The 19,592-nt window shown below is 40.2% G+C and overlaps 1 protein-coding gene across 2 annotated transcripts; it reads left to right on the top strand.

Annotated features, from left to right (window-relative positions):
- The first annotated feature begins 10,306 nt into the window (after window positions 1–10,306).
- On the top strand, window positions 10,307–17,508 carry MYMK (myomaker, myoblast fusion factor). 2 transcript variants are annotated; one of them, XM_087944184.1, is made up of 5 exons: window positions 10,307–10,601; window positions 11,504–11,618; window positions 12,326–12,474; window positions 14,114–14,230; window positions 16,004–17,508. In XM_087944184.1, the coding sequence occupies exons 1-5, from the start codon at window positions 10,467–10,469 to the stop codon at window positions 16,226–16,228; spliced, it is 741 nt and encodes a 246-aa protein (XP_087800310.1). In that variant the 5' UTR covers window positions 10,307–10,466; the 3' UTR covers window positions 16,229–17,508. The 2 variants fall into 2 exon arrangements, with proteins under 2 accessions (XP_087800310.1, XP_026544441.1); XM_026688656.2 differs by having other exon boundaries at window positions 15,557–17,508.
- The last annotated feature ends 2,084 nt before the right edge of the window (window positions 17,509–19,592 follow it).

The raw sequence follows: 19,592 nt of genomic DNA, 5'->3' as shown, positions 1-19,592 counted from the left end.
CAGGTATGAAAAGATATACAAAAAAGGAAGCCACAAAAAAACCCAATATGGAAAGTAAATAAAAAAATACAGGGTAGGGAGAGAGAAAAAAGAAAAAAGACTACTCCCTTAAAAAAAAGAAGAAAACATTAATACTAAGACTTTTCCTTTAAAATAAAATGCAAACGTAAAAATTAAGCTTCAAAAACAAAAAAAGACAAAAACAAGTTCCAAAAAACCAAAGATCCAAATAGCTATTACAAAAATTAAGCTAATAAGGAGGGGGTTTGTTAAAGTAAGAAATAGCCCAGCTTAAAAAAAGTAAAAAGAGCACACTGCATCTTATTTAGTTATCCAAGGCTTTTGTTAAATTTTATAACTCTCTTCTCTAGAGTCTTATCGTCTTTTTTCTCGGTAAACTTCAACACCAGACTCCAGCTACTGATAGAAACCCAGAAGAGTACATGCAATAATACTCTCCCATGCTCTTCCCTCTATCTTATCAAACAGGCTCAAAGTCCTTGAAAAGAAGTCTCAGTTCTTCCCCAGCTTTGTCTGGTCAAGAGGAAAAAAAAGAGATACAATATTTCCAAGCCTCTAGTTGGCAGTGTTACAGTTTCCTCTGCTTTCACTTTCCCCCTCCTTTTCCAAACAAGATATAATAAAAATTAAAAAAGAAAAAAGATATTTTTTTAAAAAAGACTAAAAGGGAGTCTCTAGCCTAAAATATTATAGAGTCAAAAAGGATAAAAGACAAAAGAGAAAAAATAGGTAGAAAAAAAAACCCAGTCCAGTTTCAAAGTATAAGATCATATATAAAAAGTCCAGCAAAGAAAAAAAAATGACTTCCTGTTTAAAATCACCGCTTAATCACTTCTAAGATTTTACAGATTCTTTCTTTTCCTTAGAGTGTCCTTTCAAATCTTAAAGTTAAGAAAAAATTCTCACCAAACCGGCACACTTTCTCTTTCCATTCTCTTCCGTTTCGGAGCTGTCCCAACTTCAGCAACTTTAATGGCTGCCTCTTTGCCGCTGGTAAAAAGAGCTTCTCCTGGATCTACCAGGGACTTTGTGGTATCCCTGGGATCGACAGGATGCACTCTTTACATTCACTGTCTCTTTGGGACAGTTTAGATCCGTTCAGACCGCCCAGGAGCAAAGATATCGGCAGCGATCTCAGACCTCCAAGATCGCATGCCGTATCGTCGCAATGCCAACTCTGCCCTCCTAATCGGAACTGTTTTTATTAGGCATACTAATGGCAAAATACAATAAAATAATCCAATATTTAATGTTACATGTAAGAACAGCAGCTTGAATTATATATGCACAAAATTGGAAAAATGGAAGTATATCCACAGAGGAAATGGTAATAAAGAAAATATTAGAATGTGCTGAAATGGACAGGTTAACGATGGAAATTAAAGACAAAGGAGAAGCAGAGTATTACTTAATATGGGACCTATGGTACAATTGGCTAGACAATAGATGCAAAGATTAGAAAACAGATGATGAAAGAGGGTCAACAAATTAGAAACAAATACAGGTATAAAGCTGTATAGAATGATACATATTGTAAGCAATATTGGTACTAGATTGTACATAATTGCAAATCAAAATATATAGAGTGATAAATGTATAGAAAAGTATGTTATAACCATGGATACAATAGATATAAGTATGTTGTATAATATCGAGTTTTTATTCTTTTTTCTATGGACTATACTGTATGAAAAAGAGAAAAATGAATTGTAACTAGGATGTATAACATCGTGTATATTTTAAAAAGGCATATCATTGTTGCAAAATTGAAATTGCGATGTACAATGAAGGAAAATGCACAATTAATTATTATTTTTTTAAAAAAAGAACTTGTGGGTGCTCCATCACTGGAGGTTTTCAAGAAAAGACTGGTCAGCCTGAAATGATACAAGGTCTCCTGCTTGACCAGGGGGCTGGACTAGAAGATCTCCAAGGCCCCTCCCAACTCTGCAGTTCTGTAATCTTGTGATGGAATTGCTTACCTTGAGTTGGCAAAGCAGCCCCACAGACCTTGCCAGCAAGAAAGAGGGTAAAAGGAAAGAAATAGAAAAAGGAGGAAAATATAACCTTGAACTCAAAGATAAGAGTTCTGTAATACCATCCTCCTCCTGGCTCTATGCCTGAAATGTGAAACTTGGGAAATGAACCTCACAGGGGCCAAATTTGACATAACCTATTTTTTTTCCAAGAATTTTAATAATTTTTTAAAAAACAAACATATACAAACAAAACACAATACATAAAAACATAAAACATCTTTTTGGAAAGCAGCTTGATCCCGGGTTACATCTTTTTGTACAGACATAAATTCAAGTTCATGCTCATTTTTATATACCATTCCATATCTTATTTACCATTCTACATTTTCTATATAGCTTCTCCCCTCTTTTCACTCTCTTAATTCTATTTTATTCATTTCATCTCAATTTAAATCACTATACTTATATCCTTTGTCTGTTCTGTTTCAGCCATCTATTATCTTTTCTCATTAAAACAAAATTTCTCCTGTAATCACTGATTGGAGTATGATGCCTATATATCTTTCCCCTAAATTTAACACTTAAAATAATACATAATTTTCATTCGGATTCTGCTTAGTACATTCTAAAGCTACACACTGTATTTTAAAATAAGAAAAAATTATAAATATATAATATAATTAAAACAACAATCCATAGCAGTTGAAGTCTATCATTAAAATTAATATTCATTTTAGTCTTAAACATTTTACACATTCCTTTTCAAATAGTTATCATGCTTCTATGGGAACACTTATAGATTTTGCTTAGTTACTTCCCCCCCATTTCACTTATGTTTTAAAGTATTATGTAATTAAGATGTTCCCATTTCTTCTTAGTTCAATTCTCTCATATTTCATTTCATTTATTTTGTTCAAAAAAAAGAGAAAATTTCACTAAATTACATTAAATATTTTATCCCATTTTATAATCATATGTTGTTCCAATTTTCTAACATTATTTCAAACACAAATACAACAATACAGTCTTATGTACCTTTGCAGAATCTCTTTTTCAGTTATATTTTTACCCATTATCTCTAAATAAATCCTGTTTCTTTACATCTTGTTTCAAACCTTTGTAGCTTCTCTTCCCTTTCTTCCTCCCTTGCTTCTCCACTCTACCCTTTTTACCCCCTTGTCTCTTGATCTCCACCCTCTTCTGTATTTCTCTTTTCTGTTGCTTTCTAACATTGTATCCACTTTTCACCTTATTTTTCCCTTTTTTGGTTGTTTTTTTAAGTCTTAAATTCTCTATTCTCTTTCCCCCCCTTTCCCCTTTCTTCCCCAGATAAAGTTGCTTGTTCATTAAAGATGGCTTCTTCTTCATCCCTTCTTGTTCTTGTAGTTTCTCATAAGTAGAAATCGCCATTTCTAAAAAATGAAAAACGGAGCCAAAAGAGCCCTTCCCTTCTTGTTCCTCTTCTTTATATTTTTTAAATTCCATTTTCAGTTCATCAACAAATAATGCCATTGTAAAAAGTTTTTTAAACAACCCAAATGTTTTTAATCATTCAAATAATAATTTCCAAAAGTCCCAAAGTCACCAAGCAGTCCAAATACACACAGGCTGTTTCATTTAACACTTTCTTCTTTTTCACTTTCTCTTCCTGGGGTTACAATTCAATTACAAAGTTCCAATTAAAATGTATTTTTTAGAAGTCTTGTTACAATTTAGCTCTAGTCTTTTAAATTCCAAGCAGTCTCCTCCAGCCAAATCTTAATCTTAATTCTTTTCCTCTCCCTTCCCACTTGCAGCAAAAAAAAGTTTTTTCAGTGTTCAGAAATCTTTATTGTCCCCTTGGCTTTAATTTTCCAGTTTAATTACCTGCTGTTGCCAAAGCGGGTTTTTCCAATTTCTCATTCATCTGGTGTCAACGTAAGGAAGGAAAGTGAGAAAAAACAAACTTTCTGTGGTAATATAATCTATTGATCATTTTATCATTTTCTGTAAGGCCTTTGAATAACTAGCAATAGGTCTAGGGTATGTAGGCATTCTTGGTGGGGGTAGGAGTACCTTTGCTCATGAGTGTCTCATCCTGTTTTGATCTGCAAGTTTAGAAGGAACAGGAAAATAGGTAAAAGTTCAAGATACACAGTTGTGCTTTCTCATGGGACTTTCCAGACTTTCCCATGAGACTTTCCGTGGCTGTATGATCTCATCCTAGTAAGGTAACATCTGGGACTTTCCAAGATTGTATGTTCTCATGCTGGTGAAGTAATCTCCTGTAGAGGTCATTGTTTCTGAATATGCATACTGTATTTTTGCTTGTGTTTTTTCTCAATAAATACTGCTACCTGAGTTCACTCAGGGCTGGCATTTTCTCAGACATTTTCCCTGTGTCTCATTGTCGAATGTCAGACCACCATAACTTTCCCTTTTCACTTTCATTCGCTGCTTCCAGATCTTCTTTGGGAGCGATGTATCTTTGATAAACTTTAAATTCCAGGATATCTTGAATGTTGCTTGTTATCCCAGACAGCCAAAACTTTCACTTCTTAGCTTCCTCCTGCACATTCTTTTCCAGATGAGTGCTTCTTTGTGGAGGCCATTTCTGACCGCCACTCTTACAGCTTTCAGAAAAGGGAGTTAAGCCAGCTGAGGAGGGGAGGTGCAGCTCCCCTCGACCCCTGCCGGATCTCCCCTATCTTCAGTTACCTCTATTGGGTAACTATAGCCCGGAAGCCGGCTGGCTCGGGGCACTCCAGCGGCGAGCGCAAGCAGATCGCAGATTCCTGCCGCCGCCAAAGCGCTGTAAACCGGAAGACCGACATAACCTATTTTTATTCTTAGAAAATAAGAAAACTTAAACATTCCCTCCAGTGGTGGGATTCAAATTTTTTTTTACTACCGGTTCTGTGGGCGTGGCTTGGCTTGGTGGGTGTGGCTTGATGGACATGGCAGGGGAAGGTTACTGCAAAATCCCCCTTCCCTCCCCACCCCACTAACCTGCTTTCCAGCTCCATTCTCCTGTGCAGGGCAACCAAAGAAGACCCAGCCGATCAGCTGGGACTCAATGGGAGGCAGGGAATAAATGGGGGCAGGGCCAGTCAGAGGTGGGATTGGCTGGTTCTCCGAACTACACAAAATTTCAGCTACCGGTTCTCCAGAATTGGTCCGAACTGGCTGAAGAGCACCTCTGATTCCCTCATGACAGAAAGAAACCTCAGAGATAGCATCTGAACATCCAACAGCAAAATATACAAGGGGATACCTACTGCGGTGGGTGGACCAGTGTGGTTTTTATGCCATGTACTGGCATACTGGAAGATGTTCATGAAGGCTTGCAAGGAATAGAAACGGAAAGTGGCACAGAAAACCTGGGTGGGGTTATTTCTCCAGATTCTTCCTCCTGGCTCCCTCCCTTCTACCTTGGATGTTCTTTTGATCCAGCAGAGTCCCTAAGAGATGGCCATGTGACTTGGAAGCTGCAGGGGAGATGAAAGGAGGTCTTGGGGTGGGGGTACCAGCAAAGGTCACACAGAACTCAACCGTCTGGATGTTTGCCCGACTTTCCTGGCCTGAGTTGATCTGAGCCAACTCTGAGGCCCAGGGAATCCCCATTTCCCATTTGAGCTGCATTGGTCCTTTCCAGGAAAGGGCTTCCTTTTTTTGCAATTTAGTCTTGATGTTTTTGAATAAGCACAATTAATGAATGGTTAATTAATTAATTAGTAGCCTAGGGTCTCCTGCTAGACCAGGGGATTGAACTAGAAAACATCAAAGGTACCTTCCACCTGTGTTAGTCTGATCATATTCTGATTTTTATTTTGAGACTTTAGTTTTAGGTTGGGAATTGGGTGGCATACATATCTGATGAACAAGAAAGAGTACAAATTTGGAATGTATGCCATTACATTGTCCCACCTTATTAGCAACTGCGTCCTCTTCGCTGATTATATTAAACTATTCAACACCACCGTCAATGCTACCGTCCTTCAAAAAGACCTTGATTATGTGTCTGAATGGTCTAACAACTGGCAACTTCAAATATCTACCAACAAATGCTCTGTCCTACACATTGGTAAAAAAAATCTATATATCAAATACAATCTAGGCAGATATGACCTTGTTGATGACCCTCACTTTGTCAAGGACCTTGGAGTTCTCATATCGAATGATCTAAGTGCCAAAGCTCACTGCAACAGTATTGCCAAAAAGGCTTTAAGAGTTGTAAATTTAATTTTTTTTTAAATAAAGTTTTATGTGGGTTTTTACACACAAAATACAAGTAAAACATCTTTTTTGAAAATAGCATGGTCCCGGGTTGAACTTTTTATACAGACACAAAACTCAATTTCATGTTCCTTTTTGTATTCTATTCCATATCTTATACTATTTTACATTTTCTATATAGTTTTTCCCCTCTTTCAATTTTCTCAATTTTATTTTGATTATCTCATCTCAATTCAAATCATTATATTTATACTTTTGTCTGTTCTGTTTCAATTTCATATTATCTTTTCTCATTAAACAAATTTTCTCCTGTAGTTACTAATTGGAGTATGACACCTTTATATCTTTTAATTACATCCATTCAACTCTTATTTAAACTTCAATATATACCTTAAGTTTATAACCTTCAATATAATACATAATACATAACTTCCAATCGAATTCTGCTTGGCACATTCTTATAATACACACTATATTCTTTAAAAAAAGATTGTAAATATATGTAATCATAAACCCTCATTCCATTCCAGTTCAGTTCTATCATTAATAATCATTAAAACCATAACATCTTTAACACTTGTTTTCAATTAAATATCATACTTCCTTAAAAACACATATAATCTCCATAATTAATTTTTCCCTTATTTCTCTTCACATGTTTTATAAATCATTAAATATACCTTTTGTTACATTTATTTATTGACAAGCATTCCACTGAATTATGATAGCTATTTTATCAGACATTTTAATCATACATTGTTTCATATTTTCTAAGATTATTTCTGCTTCTAATATAACCATACTATCTTATGTACCTTTGCAGAATCCCTTTTTCCATTAAGTTTTCACCCATTATCTCTAAATAGACCCTGTTTCTCTATATTTTGCTTCTGTCCTTTATAACTTCTTTTCCTTTCTTTCTTCCCTCTCATCTTTTCCCTCCCCCTTTTACCCCCTTGTCTCTCTAGTTCTAATTCTCTCTTCTGCATTTCCCTCTTCTGTTGCTTTCTGATTTTATACTTATTTTTCACTCTATTTTTTTTTTTTTTTGGAGTTGTTTTTCCCAATCTTAAACTTTCCATTCTCTTTCTCCCCTTTCCTTTCCCCCCCCATCTAAGATTACTTGTTCATTAAAGATGGCTTCTTCTTTGTCGCAATCTTCTTGTTCTGCAGGCATTTCTTGTTGTTTCTCATAATTCCAAATCTCCATTTCTAAAAACTGAAATACAAAGCCAAAAGAACCTCTCCCTTCTTGTGCATCTTCTTTGTACTTTTTAAGTTCCATTTTCAGTTCTTCTAAAAGTGGAGCCATTTTAAAAAGTTTTAAACAACCACCCAATTGATTTTAGTCATTCAAAACAATAACCAAGAATCCAGAAATCATCAAGTAATCCAGATAGTCCCGAGTTATATCTTCTTATTTCTTTTTCTACTTTCTCTTCCTGGGGTTTTTGTTGCGATATTTCAGTTAGAATGTATCTTTAGGAAGTCTTGTTGAGATTTTGCTGTAAGTTCTTTTTTAATTCCAGGCAGTCTCCTCCCTTCCAGATCCTGGCCTTTTATTCTTCCTCTCTCCTTTCCTGTTTTCAAAAGCTTTAATGATCCAGAAATCTTTATTACCCCTTTGACTTTTTATTTTCAGCATTAAATGCCTATTGATGTCAAAGTGGCTTTTTTTCCCAATTTCTTGCTTAAATCTCTTAGCTGTCAGTATAGGAAAAGGAGAAAACCAAATCTTTTCCCTTTTCTCTCTCCTTCGCAGCTTAAAAATCTTCTTAGGGAACAATGTTATTGTTTTTTAACAGTTTCAATTCCAGGGTACCTTATTTGTTGCTTTTGCTGTTTGACCCAGTCAACCAAAACTTTCTCTTCTTATCTTCCTCCCGCACATTCTTTTCCGGCCGAGTTCTTCTTTGTGGTGGCCATTTCTGACCACCGCTGCAACCGCCTTCGGGAAAGGGAGTAATGGCCAGCTGGGGAGGAGAGATGCGGCTCTCCTCAACCCTGCTGGCAGTCTCCCCCCTCTTCACCACCACTACGGGGTGGCTTAGCCCCAAAACCAGCCGGCTCGGGACGCTCCAGCGGCAAGCACGGATTGAAGCCTCGCAGAGACGAGGTTTCGGTCTGTCGCTGAAGAAGCTCAAACCGGAAGTCCAAGAGTTGTAAATTTAATTTTACGAAGCTTCTCCTCTGGTAATACTAACTAGGGCATTCAAAACCTTTGCTAGACCAATACTTGAATTCACCTCTGCTGTCTGAAATCCACACTGTATATCTGACATAAATACAACTGAGCAAGTCCAGAAATATTTTACCAGAAGAGTACTACATTCTTCTGTTTACAGCAGAATACCCTACAGATTCTTGGCTTAGACAACCTTGAACTACACCGACTAAGATTAGACTTAAGCATAGTACATAAAATCACGTTACAACATTTTACCAGTTAATGAATATTTCAGCTTTAACTACAACACTAGAGCACACAACAGATATAAACTAAATGTAAACCACTCCAAACTCGATTGTAGGAAATATTTCAGCAACAGAGCAGTCAATGTCTGGAACTCTACCTGATTCTGTTGTCACCTGCTCAAACCACCACTCTTTTACCCTCAAACTAACCTCTGTTGACCTCACCCCATTCCTAAGAGGTCAGTAAGGGGCATGCATAAGCGCACAATCATGCCTATCATCCCTGTTCTATTGGCCCCAATTATTAGTTCCTATTTCTTGTATTTAAACTTATGTTTATTCTTGTTTCTGTTATATTGTAAGCTTTTGACAAATAAATAAAAAATAAAATAAAATAAATGTCTTCATTGTGTTTTATTTGCATTTACATTTTCTTATACAAGGTGCAGTCTGGTACTTCTCTGTGCCCAGCAGCAGCCCCCCCCTCCCCCCGGTGCCCAGGAAGCAGCTTTGGTGAGGCGGAGGAAAGCATCTGGTCCTGTGGGGCCAGGCAGCTGAGAGCTACGTGCCCGGGAGTCCATGCTCAGCAACCTCTCCCAAAACCTCCTTGGAGCAAGGACTTCTGTTCGGGGGGGAAGGACCCTGTCTGTGGCCTTTTCCCATCTCTTCATGGACTCCGCAGATCAAATCCCCTTCTGCCCTGGGCCAGATCCCAGATCTCTCCTCCCTCCACACCTGCCCCAATGGGGAACCCTTTATTCCAAAGGGCTCAGTCAACGACCGAGAGTGAACTCTGAAGGATCAGGTGATGGGATGTATGTACAGAGGAGGCCCTGGGGATCAGAGGAAGGGTTGTATGTGGACATAGGACCCAGGTATGGATTGTCATGAGAGTGAGGAATATGAATTCTGATAAAAACATTTTCTCTTGTCTTCATTTCTTTGCCTTAAGCAGCTTTGCTCCTTTCTGTCTTCCCTCTCTCTTACAGAAGGAGGGAGGTAGCGGGGGTGGGGGGTGCTGCCTCAGACAAAGATTTAAACTGCTTTTACTTTTCTCTGTGGAAGGAGGGGGGTTGCAGGAAGTGGAGTGCTGCTTTGAACTGCTCTTCAATAGGAAAGGGGTTGGAACCGCACATTCTTAGCGAGGCAGAAGTTAGCACCTTAAACCATTAGCCAGGATATTAGGGGACAAGAATAGCTTGCTTATAAAAACAACCCCAAAAACCACATAGCTGGCACATGAAACTAGGACACTTTGCAAGATACCCATGACCTGGGGTGAAAAACAGGTGACGTGACATTTAGCTGGGGGGGAGGCTGAGATCCAAATAACCAATCAATGTTATTTGTTATGAATGCATTGTTAGGGGAAGGGCAAAAGTTTTATGCAACCATCCTTTGACTATAAAAATTGCTCTAAGATTCTCATCAAGGCCCTTTGGTTAGCTTTTGAGCCAGGGTCCTTATATCTTGGTACCAAAATAAAAGCATAATTTTGTACTGATGACTTGTGTCCGGTGACTTATCGGCTTCGATACCAAGAGCCCAGTTTTGGGGACAACAACATCTCCATCTCCTCCTCCCATTTGCCCTTCTCAGGAGCTGCTCCAAAGACAGCTGGCTCCAGAGGGAAGCCTCCTCCTGGGAGAAGGAAGGGGCCATTTGTTCAAGTGGAACCCAAGAACAGGAGCAGCTGGTGAGCTCCCCGCAGCTGTTGTTCTCCACCAAAGAAGAGACCTTGGTGCCAGCTGCCTTCTCTCCCCAGCACACCCAGGGCCTGGCTTTGGCTTCTCAGTCTCTCGGGCAGCCCTCGGGGTAGGAGCTGCTCTCCTCCCAATGGGCTCTTTAGCTGCCAAGTTGCTCCTGCCCACCGTTAGCAGCCTGGCCTTCCTCCCCACCATCAGCATTGCAGCCAAGAGGCAGTTTCACATGGAGGCCATGGTCTACTTCTTCACCATGTTCTTTGTCCTGGTAAGTCCTCCTTCCCTAAGCAACCCCTTTAGCAACCCAATTCTCATTTGTAAAGGAGAGGGAGGGTTTTTCATGTATTCTTGCATAGAAACAGGGCAGGTAACATCTGTGGGCTTTTCTTCCTCTGTATCTTTTCCCCACGTGTTTGATTATCTCCCCTCAGCCGAGGCTGGTTCTTTGTGCTGTAACAGACTCAGGTAATTAAATTCTGGAGACAATCACATATTTTGAACCAACTCCCAGTTCAACCTTTGCCTTTCGTGCCCTGAAAAAAAAAACAAGCTGTGTAACAGCCTGGAAACAAAATCCTTTACACACTAGAAGGGAAATGCAATATACCAAGGATAGTTTTCAGAGAGGGGTTTGGTGCCAGGAGAAGCAACCAGGACGTCCATAGGCAAAGTTTCACATTTTTGTGGAAACCATTCCTTCTCTCTTCCCCCCCTTTTCTTCCCCCTCTCTCTCCCTCTTTCTTTCCCTCCCTCCCTATTTCTCTATCTCCCTTTCTTTCTCTCCCTCCCTCTTTTTCTCTCCTTCTCTCTCCCTCCCTCCTTCTCTCCCCCTCCTGCTCTCCCTCTCCCTCCTTTACTCATTTTCTCTCTCCCCCTCCCTCTCCCTCCCCCTCTCTCTCATCATTTCAAAGAATTGCTTTCAGTTTTTAATGACATCAATTGCAAAGAATCTTAAAACTTACCTGTGTCCTCTGAGGCTATAGATGTCCACAGATGATGAGGACCTTTTCTGCAATGGCACCAACTCAGTGGAATATCCTGACAGAGTAAAGGGTGGGTGGAGGCCTTAATTGCCTTTCAAACAAGAGGATTCTGATGCAACTTTGTTAAATTACCATTTTTTTAAATCACAAAAACCCTGGGAATAAACAAGCCCCACTTTCCCACCAGGTCTGCCATGCCTGTGAAGGCCCCGGGCTCACCTTCCTTTGTTTCATGAAGTACGATCTCCTGCAATACTTCAGTATCTTTGGAACCGCCTTATCCATGTGGGTCTCACTGATAGGTAAGCCAGAAGGGCTGCTTCTTTTAAGCATGCATGGGAGGGAGTGGCATTAAGGAAACCTGAAGGATTTTTTAACAGATTTGCAGAGTTGGAAGGGGTCTTGTAGTTGGAAGGGGTCATCTAGTCCAACCCCCCACCCAAGCAGGAGACCCTACACCATTTCTGACCGAGGGCAGCCCACTCTTTTCTTGAAAGCCTCCAGGGTTGAAGCTCCAGGATAACAACAGAATAACAGAGTTGGAAAGGACCTTGTGAGTCGTCTAGTCCAAGCAGGACCATTTGTGATGGATGGCAGTCCAGTCTCTTCTTGAAAGCCTCCAGTGATGAAGATCCCACAACTTCCAAAGGAAACTTCTGTTCCACTGGTGGATTGTTCTGTCAGGAAATTTCTCCTTACTTCCAGGTTGAATCTCTCCTTGTTCAGTTTCCATCCATTGTTCCTTCTCTGGCCTTCGGGTGCCTTGGAAAACAGCTTGACCCTTTCCTCCTCTCTGGGGCAGCCCCTCAAATATTGGAACATAGAGCACATCATAGGTTTCCCCTCTGGCCTCCCTTTCTCCGACTGGCTCTACCAAAGCAGCAACCAGGTCTAAGCCTGCCCTTTTTCTTAGATCAGGTCAACTAGGTACTGCTCCAGGGAACCTTTAAAAGCGGTAAGAGTTGGGATTTTAAATGAGGTTGTCCTTCAATTCTTGTCCTTTTATTAGCTCTGGCAGAGTTCGATGAACCCAAACGATCAACTTTGGTGATGTTTGGAGTGCTTACCATAGCTGTCAGGATCTACCATGACCGGTGGGGATACGGTGTCTACTCTGGACCAATCGGCACAGCCGTTCTCGTGATAACGGTCAAATGGGTAAGACCACGTCTTTATCACAGTGAAAAAGGTCTGGCACAAAGTGTCACTTCAACTGAAAACTGGGAAGAACTTAAGAAATTTAAGAATAAAAGTATCCCAATTTCAGGGAGGGATTAGTTTCCGGATGACCGTGGATAGGGCACTCCCAGTCACCGCCAACTGCTGTTCTCTTACAACTGTGTCCTCCTGTGGCTTCATGTCATGACTGGGTACCATCAGCAACTTTTGCAGGCCCCCAGAGGCCTCCTCCAAGGAATCCCATCATGGCCACATTAGAAGCAAAAATGACCACCTCAACAATAGATGGAAAAGGCCTATCAGCCAAATATGAACACATCCTACTGTTGGGGGGGGAGGGGGGAAGGCACCGAAGAACTGGAATAAATTTCAAAATGATCCTGATGGGACCAAGAAAAGGATGATAATCAGAGGACACCAGAGGAATGGTGAAGAGAAAATGGAGTCCTGGAGATGTTTCAGACTCGGATGGGGGGGAAATGATGGTATTCTATAGAATAGAATTCTTTATTGGCCAAGTGTGATTGGACACACAAGGAATTTGTCTTGGTGCTAATGCTCTCAGTGTACATAAAAGAAAAGATACATTCATCAAGAGTCAAGAATAATCAGGTACAACATTAATAATAGTCATAGGATACAATAAGCAATCAAATCATACTAGGAAACACTCAATATAAATCATAAGGATACAAGAGACAAAGTTACAGTCATACAGTCACAAGTGGGAGGGGATGGGCAATAAGGAAAGATTAATAGTAACAGTAGGGCAGACTTAGTAAATAGTTAGACACTGTTGAGGGAATTATTTGTTCAGCAGAGTGATGGTGTTCAGGAATAAAACTCTCCTTGTGTCTAGTTGTTCTGGTGTGCAGTGCTCTATAGGAGTCGTTTTGAGGGTAGGAGTTGAAAGTTTATGTCTAGGATGTGAGGGGTCTGTAAATATTTTCACAGCCCTCTTTTTGACTTGTGCAGGATACTCTCTGAAGTTTGTGTCTGTCTGTTGGGTTGCAGAACCAAACCAGACAGTTATAGAGGTGCAGATGACAGACTGAACCATTCCTCTGTAGAACTTCTACAATTCTGCTATCATCTGAAAAAATGATGCAGTGAAGATGATCAGCATCAGTGTCTTTTCTATGATAATGGATTTAGAGGATAGGAAGCAGATTCTGTTGGGAGAGGTGGTAGGAATTTTCTAACAAAAAGGGCAATTTGAGCCTGGAACTATAATTCCTTCTTCGAAGGTCTTCAAGTGGGACCCCAGAATGTCCAGGATGTTTTTGGGGGGCTGCAAAGAGCAGTGTGGCCTTGTGGCCCCCCCTCCAACTTGAGGACGTCATAAATTAAGAACCGCCACCCCAGTCCCCATCCCTAGCAAAATCGAATGGAAACTGAACTTTCTTAGCAGGCAAGAAAAGGTCCTAACCTGGCAATCCCACTGAACTCATTTCAGCTAGACAAGTGTAACCTATATTCCAATAGGATTTGGAAGGATTCAAAATATGTCCCTACAAAAGCAAAACTGTGTGGTGGAATTCTTCCTGCATGACTAGGCTTTAAAATTAAAGCGTGGCTGGAGAAAGTCCAATCTCTGTCATCTCCCATCTCTCTCCAGCTGCAAATGATGAAGGAGAAGAAAGGGCTGTATCCAGATAAGAGCATCTACACGCAGCAGGTTGGGCCCGGCTTCTGCTTTGGGGCCTTGGCTTTGATGCTGAGGTTTTTCTTTGAGGTAAGGTTGTCCAGTCAAAATGCAAGAGGAAAAACAGCTCAGAGCAAGCACAACCAGCAGACAGCTGGAGGCTGCTGGCTGAAGCAAAGAGTCTTTTGGTTCCTAGGCCAGCCCCTTAAAACCACTACTTTGTTTTAAAGGGGGAAAGGCATGTCAAAATTATTTCTGCAAATTTCACGGAAAACTGGATTGGAGGAAACCAACTGCAAACATCATAGATAGCACTTTAGAATAATCTCCCATAGAATGATGCAAAAGACAAGAGAGGTGGTAGCAAATTACAATCTGAGATGGACCTGTTAGTAGGAAAGGAAACTAGAAGGAGAGGTAATACTTTGCAAGATTCATCAAACCTGAAGTCAAGATGTTTGTTATTTATTTGCACAAGGTGAGCATTCTTTTTATCTCACCTCACTAGAGGTGAGTGGCCGGGCGTGACAAAGAGGAGCTGGGAGGGGAGGGGTGAGGCGGGGCGGGGCCAGGAGAGGCCGGGCGAGATGAGGTGCCGCTCGACATATTGAGTTGGCCACACCCACCCAGTCACATGACCACCCAGCCACGCCTACCCAGTCAGGTAGGGAACTGGTTGTTAAATTATTTGAATCCCACCACGGGTTAAATGCTTTCTGCATATGGATTTTTGGGAGTTGGATGAGGCTTTTTTCTTTCACTCCACAAATGCAGAAGAGATCCAGAATACAGAGAATAAGATGCAGCATCCAGATGTAGCTTTGTCTATTTATTTATTGAATTTATATTGCTGCCTATTCACCCATGGTGATTCAAGGTGGCTTATGGAATATAAAACCTCATTTAAAACAATAAAACTAATAAAAAAGAATCAAATAAATTAATATACTACAATATAACAAAATCACCCCCCAACTCCCACCCCCCTGCCCTGGCGAAGCATATCACATGTGCCATTTGATGGGCTCCATCCCACTATGGGTTCCCCAGGTCTGCTGGCAGAACCAGGTCTTCAGCACCTTCCATAAGAGAACCAGAATGGGGGCCGTTCTAATCCCTGGGGGAATGATGCTCCAGAGAGAGGTAGCCACCACAGAGAAGGCCCTTCTTCTGGGTCCCACCAGGTGTATCTCCCTTGGGGATGGGACCTGCAGCATTCCTTGCCTCTCCGCTCTGGTGGGTTGGGTGGATGTGACCGGCAAGAGATGTTCCCTCAGATCACCCAGTCCCAAGCCATGGAGGGCTTTAAAGGGGATAAACAACACCTTGAATTGCCCTGGAAGCAAATTGGCAGCCATTGCAGCTCCTGCAGGAGAGGCTGTTGATGCTGATGAGACCAACTCTGCCTTTTCCTAGGACTGGGATTACACCTACGTGCATAGCTTCTATCACTGTGCTCTGGCCATGTCGTTTGTCCTCCTCCTGCCTAAAGTGAACAAGAAAACAGGCAACGGGGCAGCCCCTGCAAAACTGGACTGCTCAACTCTTTGCTGCTGCGTGTGAGGGAGGACTTGGCCCTTGGAGTGAAGGATGAAGGGACCTTGTCCAGGCCTGCAGATACAGCTAAAAGCAGCACCACGGGCACTGTTTGGTATGCCTGAATTTTGCAGCCTATCCAGTTCTGAATTACTGGGCCCTCTATCAACAGCGTGCTTGGCTCAGCTCAAAAGTTGAGCAGGTCTGCTTTGTTCTTAAGTGATTCGAATGGTAAGGCCTCAGGTTGGCTTCTGAAGTACCAGTTGCGTATAAATCTATTAAAGGAATAGTGTCCTACGTTACAATGCTTCTCTTTTACCTTTGCAGGCCAGAGTTAAACACACCAGGTTGCTGAAAGACATGGTTTCCTTCCGAGGACTGGCCCCATCAATTAACACCAGTGTCTGCAGTGCCTTAATCAACACTTATTCTTCTGCTCTGAGAGGTGCTTTGGAACAGGGGTCTCCAACCATGGCAACTTTACGACTTGTGGACTTTAACTCCCAGAATTCCTCAGCCAGCACACACTGGCTGAGGAATTCTGGGAGTTGAAGTCCACAAATCGTAAAGTTGCCATGGTTGAAGACCCCTGCTTTAGAAAAAGGGGAACGTTCGGCCAGCGCAAAATGCATTTGCTAGACAAATGTCCCAAAGGTGCTTTTTTCAGGAGGCAACTGGACTTTCTTTTTCTTTTAAAGACATTTTGCTTCTCAGAGCTTCTTCAGATCTGACTTGATGGTGGGGAAGGGAAGGATTTATACTCCTTGCAGACAGCTGGTCATTTGCATCCTTTTACAGAGTCGTTGAGGCCACTTGGAGGTTTATCTGTATCCTCAGGGTCACCTGAGTAGTGCAAATGGTTCCTCTAGTCTAGTCTGCATTTTTTCCTCTGGAAATCCATTACTATTCCCACACCATTCCAATGGTGCCAATCCCAAATTGTATATATATTAGCTATAATTAGCTATACAATTTGGAATAAACACCCTTTGAATGGTATGGGAGGAGGAATGGATTTCCAGAGGAAAAATAAATTGCAGACTACAGGAACCAGGAGCACCACTCAGGTGACCCTGAGGACACAGATAAACCTCCAAGTGGCCTCAACAACCTTCTCAAAGGATGCAAATGACCAACTGTCTGCAAAATCCTTCCATTCCCCACCATCCTGCTAGAGCTGAAATCTTGGATGAGAAGCAAAATGGCTTCAAAGAAAAAACAAGAAAGTCCAGTTGCCTCCTGAAAAAAACACCTTTGGTACACCCATGACCTGGATGATTGAGAATCTCTACAGACATTTGCTAAACAATGTTTGTTGTATCTGATGATCATATCATACCTGGCCATTGCTCTCTGCTCTGTTCGGTAAGGTGCTTAGCCTGCTTCTTACAGCTCTCAAGTTCTCCCCTTTCTGAAGCCAAGAAGTCTGAAGCACAACCTGGACTCAGGTGAATCTACCCGTTGTTCTTTTGGATGCTTATATACGAGCAGGGGTGGGGCTGGCCATCTGAACAGACCACTTCCATGTAGGAAATTTCTGCACCAGAATTGAGACTGTCCGCCTGCTGCTACCTTCACTCAGGCTCCAGGGGCAATTGGCAGGGCCATCTTAACAGCATTATGGGTCCCACGCAAAGCAGTGTACTGGGGGGACTGGGCTATGACAACTACTCACAGGAATAAACATGTAAATGGTCGATAACGTTAAGCATATATTTATTTCTTTTTTTAAAAAACAAACAAACTTTATTGATTATAAAACTAAAATATCAAACAAACACATACACAACACACAGAAGAAAAAAAAAGAAATAGGAAAAAAGAAAATGATTAAAAACTAACAATTCTACTATCGACAGTCTATGGTTCCTTGTTTGTTATCAATATTGGTGATAAACTTACAAATACATCTTGTTGCGAATATATAATTACTACCTCTTTTACATGTTATGTTGTTTACTAATATATTTTCTATTTTTGTTGTATCCAGTCATACCAACATTCCCAGCTTCTATAATATTCTGATGTTTCTTTTTCCTTAAGTGCTAAGATTAACTTGTCCATCTCTGCACAGGCTGTTATCTTCTGAATAACCATTTCCTCTGTTGGAATATCTACTTGTTTCCAACACTGTGCAAAGGTTATTCTGGCTGCAGTAAGAATATGCAGTACTATATATTTGACATTTTTAGAAATTTGTCTATTAAATATCCCCAATAGGAAGAATTCTTGTTTTAATTCAATTTGCTCCACCGTTATTTCCTCTAACCATTTTTTTATTCTATGCCAGTATCTTTGGGTTTCAGTGCAGGACCAGCCAGCACATATGAAAGAATGTTCCCTGTTTCTTTTTACATTTCCAGCAATTCAAATTCATGTTAGGAGACATTTTCGCTATTCTCGAGGGTGAGAGATGCCATTTATAAAACATTTTATAGGCATTTTCTTTATATGCTGCTGATTTTGTAATTTTATTATTCCTTGTCCAAACCTTTTCCCATTCTAATAATGTAATGCTACGTCCTATGTTTCTACTCCAAGCTATCATGTTGCCTTTGACTACTTCCTCTTCTAATTCCATCTCTAATAATTATAAAATCTAGTTATATATTTTTTTATCTGGACCTAATAGAATTTTATCTAATTGTTGTGCCTTAGTATAAATTCCAAAAATTTTCTTGTCCTGGCTATATTTATTTTGAATTTGCAAGTAAGCCCACCGGTCTACTTGTAGCCCTTGTTCTTGGAGATCTTGCCATGATTTTAAAGTTCCTTGCGCATCAAGAAGGTCTTTGTATTTTATCATTTTATTAAGATCTAGATTATTTGGATGTATCATCGCCTCCATCATTGAGATCCAGATTGGGATTTTTGAATAATGTTTTTTTTTTGTTCCAATTAGCCAATAAGGAATCTCTAATTATATGTCTGTGGAAATACTTCTGCTTAATTTTCCCAGTGTCCCATAAAAAAGCGTGCCATCCCCTCTGTAAATCATGGCCTTCTAAAAATAAGATCCTTTTATTCGACAGATTTACCCACTCTTTCAACCAGAGTAAGGAGGCTGCACTATAGTATAATTCCCAATTTGGGAGTGCCATACCTCCCCTGCTCTTCGTATCTTGCACTGCCTTTAGCTTTATCCTCGTTTTTTTCCCTTGCCAGATAAATTTGGTGATTATCTTGTTAAGTTCCACGAAATAATTTTTATGTATTTTTATTGGTATTGTTTGGAATAAGTAAATAAATTTGGGCAGAATATTCATTTTTATAGTGGCAATCCTCCCTAATAAGGAGATTTGCAATTTAACCCATATCTCTAAATCTTTTTTGACTTGCTGTAATAATTATAATTATTTTCCATTAGAGTTTTGCATTGAACCATCAACCAAATTCCTAAATATTTAACTTTTTTTACTATTTGTAACCCCATTATCCTTTTCAATTTTAGTTTGTTTTTCTGTTAAATTTTTAGTTATTAACTTCATTTTTTCCCTATTAATTTTAAGTCCTGCAACTTCCCCAAATTGATCTAACTCTTTCAGTAATTCTTGACCTGTTTCAATTGGTTCCTCTATGAAAAATACCATATCATCCGCAAATGACTGGAGTTTATATTCTTCTTTTAAAATTTTTAGTCTTTTTATTCCTGGGTTCTGTCTAATTCGTGTAAGCAATGTTTCCAAAGATAATATGAAGAGCAGGGGGGATAATGGACATCCCTGCCTGACTCCTTTCTCTATTTTTATTGAGCGCGTATATTCTCCATTAATTATAATATTCGCCTTTTGTGAATCATAAATTGTAGTCACAATGTTTTCAAATTTAGTGCCTAGATTCATATTGTAAATTTGTTGAATTAGGAATTGCCAATTTAGATTGTCGAAGGCCTTCTGTGCATCCAAGAATACAAGGG

The sequence above is a fragment of the Notechis scutatus genome, chromosome 15 (assembly GCF_049901735.1).
Source record: "Notechis scutatus isolate UNSWTSFEM ecotype Mainland chromosome 15, rNotScu1.2, whole genome shotgun sequence".
NCBI lineage: Eukaryota > Metazoa > Chordata > Lepidosauria > Squamata > Elapidae > Notechis > Notechis scutatus.
The sequence above is the reverse complement of the archived record's forward strand: the minus strand, read 5'-3'. Positions and strand labels throughout refer to the sequence as shown.

Bases quoted from the DNA above. Each gene is read 5' to 3' on its own strand.
- MYMK (XM_087944184.1), top strand. From the start codon at position 10,467: ATGGGCTCTTTAGCTGCCAAGTTGCTCCTGCCCACCGTTAGCAGCCTG. The intron at 11,619-12,325 runs GTAAGCCAGAAG...TCCTTTTATTAG, and splicing joins CATGTGGGTCTCACTGATAG to CTCTGGCAGAGTTCGATGAA. The intron at 12,475-14,113 runs GTAAGACCACGT...ATCTCTCTCCAG, and splicing joins TCGTGATAACGGTCAAATGG to CTGCAAATGATGAAGGAGAA.